Source organism: Taurulus bubalis, assembly GCF_910589615.1.
Source record: "Taurulus bubalis genome assembly, chromosome: 8".
Taxonomy (NCBI): domain Eukaryota; kingdom Metazoa; phylum Chordata; class Actinopteri; order Perciformes; family Cottidae; genus Taurulus; species Taurulus bubalis.
This window is the reverse complement of record NC_136596.1, coordinates 840,764-845,763: the sequence shown is the minus strand read 5'-3', so window position 1 is coordinate 845,763 and position 5,000 is coordinate 840,764. Positions and strand designations below refer to the sequence as shown.

At 49.9% G+C, this 5,000-nt stretch overlaps 1 protein-coding gene across 1 annotated transcript in view; it reads left to right on the top strand.

Moving 5' to 3' along the window:
- Nucleotides 1-4,237, top strand: part of tti2 (TELO2 interacting protein 2) — a gene marked incomplete at its 3' end in the record, with an annotated part of 4,565 nt that extends 328 nt beyond the window's left edge. The window contains 8 exon segments of the mRNA XM_079222094.1: nt 132-609; nt 965-1,033; nt 1,035-1,261; nt 1,396-1,453; nt 3,298-3,426; nt 3,523-3,615; nt 3,772-4,007; nt 4,090-4,237. Of these exon segments, the coding sequence (XP_079078220.1) occupies nt 133-609; nt 965-1,033; nt 1,035-1,261; nt 1,396-1,453; nt 3,298-3,426; nt 3,523-3,615; nt 3,772-4,007; nt 4,090-4,237 (1,437 nt within the window). The 5' untranslated portion in view covers nt 132.
- Between the last annotated feature and the right edge of the window lie 763 nt (nt 4,238-5,000).

The following is a 5,000-nucleotide window of genomic DNA, read 5'->3' as shown; positions in this document are numbered from 1 at the left end:
ATCCCTATTGATTAGTTTGGTCTGGAGGACATTTTTCACATTATCATTTAACAGAAAACAGCTGAGCAGAAACTGATCAATAACTCATCGCTCCCTCGCTTCCTTCTTCCCTCTCTCCTCATCCACTTCAGTATGGAGCTTTCATCTTTACTTCATGACCTTCATCTCTCCTCCTCCTCTGAGAAGCCCCTCCCCTTTCCGTCCCATCCTCCAATCACAGAGCTCCTGTCTCGGCTGCAGGAGAAGCTGATTGGAGCGTCCTCCGACTCCGAACCGAGCGCTCTGATTGGCCGTGTGGAACGGCTCTTCAAAACGGCAGATCCCCATTGGCTGTTCTCAGCCAATCAGGCCGAGGAAGGGTGGGCGGAGCTTCAGACGGCTTACGGTGCCACGGTCGGCGCTCTGATTGGCTGTGCGGCTCTGCCGCTGTGCGAGGACAACTGCGGCTCTCTGCCGGCCTCAGCCTATCAGAGCGTCCCGAGCCGAGCCGGGCCAGTATGCTCCGCCCTTACGGCGCTGCTGGGAACTCTGGGAAACGTAGGCTGTCGGACTGGTCTGCTGCTAGCGGTCGCTGCTCCTGTGTGTGTGTTCGCTGTCACTCACTTCCAGGTGAGCCGACTCTACGCAGCAGCTCATTGGTCCAGAACTCTACAGAGATCAGGAGGAAGTCCCACTCTTTGCTAACGTTGGAGCCCTTAAGATAGAGCCCTTAAGATAGAGCCCTTAAGATAGAGCCCTTAAGATGGAGCCCTTAAGATAGAGCCCTTAAGATGGAGCCCTTAAGATAGAGCCCTTAAGATAGAGCTCTTAAGATAGAGCTCTTAAGATAGAGCCCTTAAGATAGAGCCCTTAAGATGGAGAATAAAGGGAGATTCTTGTGTTAACTTTCCATTTCCTGATTAGATTTGATTCATTAAATAAGACTTTATGTAATATCATGAACTTGATCTGTTCCCGTTTGCAGGATCAGGCCTGGACCAGCTCCTCCTCCAGGGCGGAGGCTCAGAGCCTGCAGGAGGCGCTGCTGAGGACGGGGGGGGTGGAGGGACTCCTCCCACCTCCTGATGGGGGAGGAGGGGGAGGAGAGAGAGGAGGGAGATGAGGGGGATGAGGGGGAGGAGAGAGAGGAGAGAGAGGAGGGAGAGGATGGGGAGGATGGGGAGGAGATGGAGGAGAGAGGGAGGAGGAAGAGGAGGAGGAGGAGGAGGAGGAGAGGACTTCTGGGAGGAATCCTGGACGTCCTGCAGCCTCAACTCACCAAGTGAGGAACTGAATCTTAACAAAATCAACGACAGGAAGTTTAGTTTGAAACTAACTGTCTGTGTGTGTGTGTGTGTGTGTGTGTGTGTGTGTGTGTGTGTGTGTGTGTGTGTGTGTGTGTGTGTGTGTGTGCAGGGACTCGTGGCAGTGCTGTGAAGCAGTAAAGTTGGTGTTTGCGTGGACGCTCCTGCAGGTCAGTTTGACCTTTGTCATCAAATTAAAAAAGTTATACAATAATATTCATAATTTGAACTTCATTGACCAATTTATCAAATTAATTATTATTTTAACTTAAGTTAGAGCGCTTAAGTTAGAGCTCTTAAGTTAGAGCGCTTAAGTTAGATCTCTTAAGTTAGAGCTCTTAAGTTAGAGCGCTTAAGTTAGAGCTCTTAAGTTAGAGCGCTTAAGTTAGATCTCTTAAGTTAGAGCTCTTAAGTTAGAGCGCTTAAGTTAGAGCTCTTAAGTGAGAGCTCTTAAGTGAGAGCGCTTAAGTTAGAGCTCTTAAGTGAGAGCTCTTAAGTTAGAGCTCTTAAGATAGAGCTCTTAAGTGAGGGCTCTTAAGTTAGAGCTCTTAAGATAGAGCTCTTAAGTTAGAGCGCTTAAGTTAGAGCTCTTAAGTTAGAGCGCTTAAGTTAGAGCTCTTAAGTTAGAGCGCTTAAGTTAGAGCTCTTAAGTTAGAGCTCTTAAGTTAGAGCGCTTAAGTTAGAGCGCTTAAGTTAGAGCTCTTTAGTTAGAGCGCTTAAGTTAGAGCGCTTAAGTTAGAGCTCTTAAGTTAGAGCGCTTAAGTTAGAGCTCTTAAGTTAGAGCTCTTAAGTTAGAGCTCTTTAGTTAGAGCGCTTAAGTTAGAGCTCTTAAGTTAGAGCTCTTTAGTTAGAGCGCTTAAGTTAGAGCTCTTAAGTTAGAGCGCTTAAGTTAGAGCTCTTAAGTTAGAGCTCTTAAGTTAGAGCTCTTTAGTTAGAGCGCTTAAGTTAGAGCGCTTAAGTTAGAGCGCTTAAGTTAGAGCGCTTAAGTTAGAGCTCTTAAGTTAGAGCGCTTAAGTTAGAGCTCTTAAGTTAGAGCTCTTAAGTTAGAGCGCTTAAGTTAGAGCTCTTAAGTTAGAGCGCTTAAGTTAGAGCTCTTAAGTTAGAGCTCTTAAGTTAGAGCGCTTAAGTTAGAGCTCTTAAGTTAGAGCTCTTAAGTTAGAGCGCTTAAGTTAGAGCTCTTAAGTTAGAGCGCTTAAGTTAGAGCTCTTAAGTTAGAGCTCTTAAGTTAGAGCGCTTAAGTTAGAGCTCTTAAGTTAGAGCTCTTAAGTTAGAGCTCTTTAGTTATGCCGTGTTCACACCGGACGCGACGTGAATTTGCGGCGCCGCGTCCACCGCGGAAGTTTACTCGCGCGAGTAGAAAGAGGGCGTTCACACCAAACGCGAATTCGCGGCGCGACCAAAGAGGCGTGGCTTAGCTCTGTCGCTTGCCTCTGTGAGAGACAAGCGACGAAGCTTTCATTTCTGCTATCGACCATGAAATAAATAACCACCAGTTCTGCTTTATACTTGTTGTGTAAACTCCACATATGTCGGAACATCAAACTCCATGGCGTCTGGGTTCATACTATTATCCGTAGTCCCACAACAGCGTCTCAATGAAGCCGCTGTCAGCGCTGGTTCAGGCGGAGCAGCAGCAGATTCATTCAGAAACGGCAGGACGGCGGTGGTGACGGGCGGAGCTTCTCAACGCTGATTGGCTGCCGCAACTTTGCGTCACGCGATTTCTCCGCCAGAGTTGGGAGAATTCAACTCACGCGAATTCGCGCCGCGTCCTTCGCTTTGTTCGCCCCAGGTCAAACGTTCTGATCGCTCCGCCTCAACGCGTCTATCTCGCCGCACATTCGCGCCGCAGCGCGTCTGTGGATTGACTTTACATGTAAACCGGTCGCGTCCGGTGTGAACACGGCATCAGAGCTCTTAAGTTAGAGCTCTAACTTACATGAACAGTCACAAACTCTACATCTAACTGTGTGTGTGTGTGTGTGTGTGTGTGTGTGTGTGTGTGTGCGCGCAGGTGACTCGCCCCTCTCTCTCCCCTCACCTGTCCCGCCTCCTTCCCCCCTCCCTCCTCCTCAACGACCACTACAGGCCAGAGAACTGCATCCTGGGAGTTCGCTGCCTACACCACATCGTGCTCAACACGGTGAGAACGAACACACACACACACACACACACACACACACAATGTTTGAATGAGCACATGATGATGATGATGATGATGATGATGGTGTGTTTTCAGCCTGCTGCAGATCTGCGTCAGTTCAACAGAGCAGAAGTTCTCTACCAGGCTTTATTCAAACACCTGTACACCTCAGAGACTGCTGTCATACAGGTACACACACACACACACACACACACATACACACACACACACATACACACACATAGACACACCACGTCATAATAAACTCTGGAAAGAAGAAAAGTTTCTACTTTGATATTTATTGATGAAGTCTCTCTCTCTCTCTCACTCTCTCTCTCTCTCTAGCCGGTCCTGTCCTGTCTCTTGGACCTGTTGGTGGTCTTGGAGAGGCCCCCTTCGTCCCTTGCCCCCGCCCCCTCACCCCTTGCCCCCGCCCCTTCGTCCCTTGGCCCCGCCCCCTCCCGCAGGCCCTCCTGTCTGCATGACTCTGTCCTGCGTCTGGTGCTGACCCACATGGAGGCGGAGCAGAAGGTGGAGCTGAGACGCGTCTACGCCTCCGCTCTGCCTCTGTTCATCGACAGGTAGGAGCGCTTCATTCGCGCGCCGGGCGGGTGGCGTTACCCGCCCGGCAGCGTTGGCTCAGGGTGCGTTTGTTTCGTGCAGGATGGGCGTGGCGGTGTGCAGACACCTGCGGCAGGTGGAGCGGGTGGTGCTGGCATACCTGGAGGTCAGGGACCCGCCGGAGGAGACGAGCCGCCTCAAGGTCCTGCAGGTCCTGCAGAAGACCACCAGGGGGGCCTGGCCCCGGTGAGCCTGTCTGTCTTTCTGTCTGTCTGTCTGTCATCTCTCTCTCCCTCATCATCTCTCTCTCTCTCTCATCATCTCTCTCTCTCTCTCTCTCATCATCTCTCTCTCTCTCTCTCATCATCTCTCTCTCTCTCTCATCATCTCTCTCTCTCTCTCTCATCATCTCTCTCTCCCTCATCATCTCTCTCTCTCTCTCTCTCATCATCTCTCTCTCATCATCTCATCATCTCTCTCTCTCTCTCATCATCTCTCTCTCTCTCCCTCATCATCTCTCTCTCTCTCCCTCATCATCTCTCTCTCTCTCCCTCATCATCTCTCTCTCCCTCATCATCTCTCTCTCTCTCCCTCATCATCTCTCTCTCTCTCCCTCATCATCTCTCTCTCCCTCATCATCTCTCTCTCTCTCCCTCATCATCTCTCTCTCTCTCCCTCATCATCTCTCTCTCTCTCCCTCATCATCTCTCTCTCTCTCCCTCATCATCTCTCTCTCTCTCTCTCATCATCTCTCTCTCTCTCTCTCATCATCTCTCTCTCTCTCTCTCTCATCATCTCTCTCTCTCTCTCATCATCTCTCTCTCCCTCATCATCTCTCTCTCTCTCTCATCATCTCTCTCTCTCTCTCTCTCATCATCTCTCTCTCTCATCATCTCTCTCTCTCTCCTCATCTCTCTCTCTCTCCCTCATCATCTCTCTCTCTCTCTCATCATCTCTCTCTCCCTCATCATCTCTCTCTCTCTCTCTCATCATCTCTCTCTCTCTCTCTCATC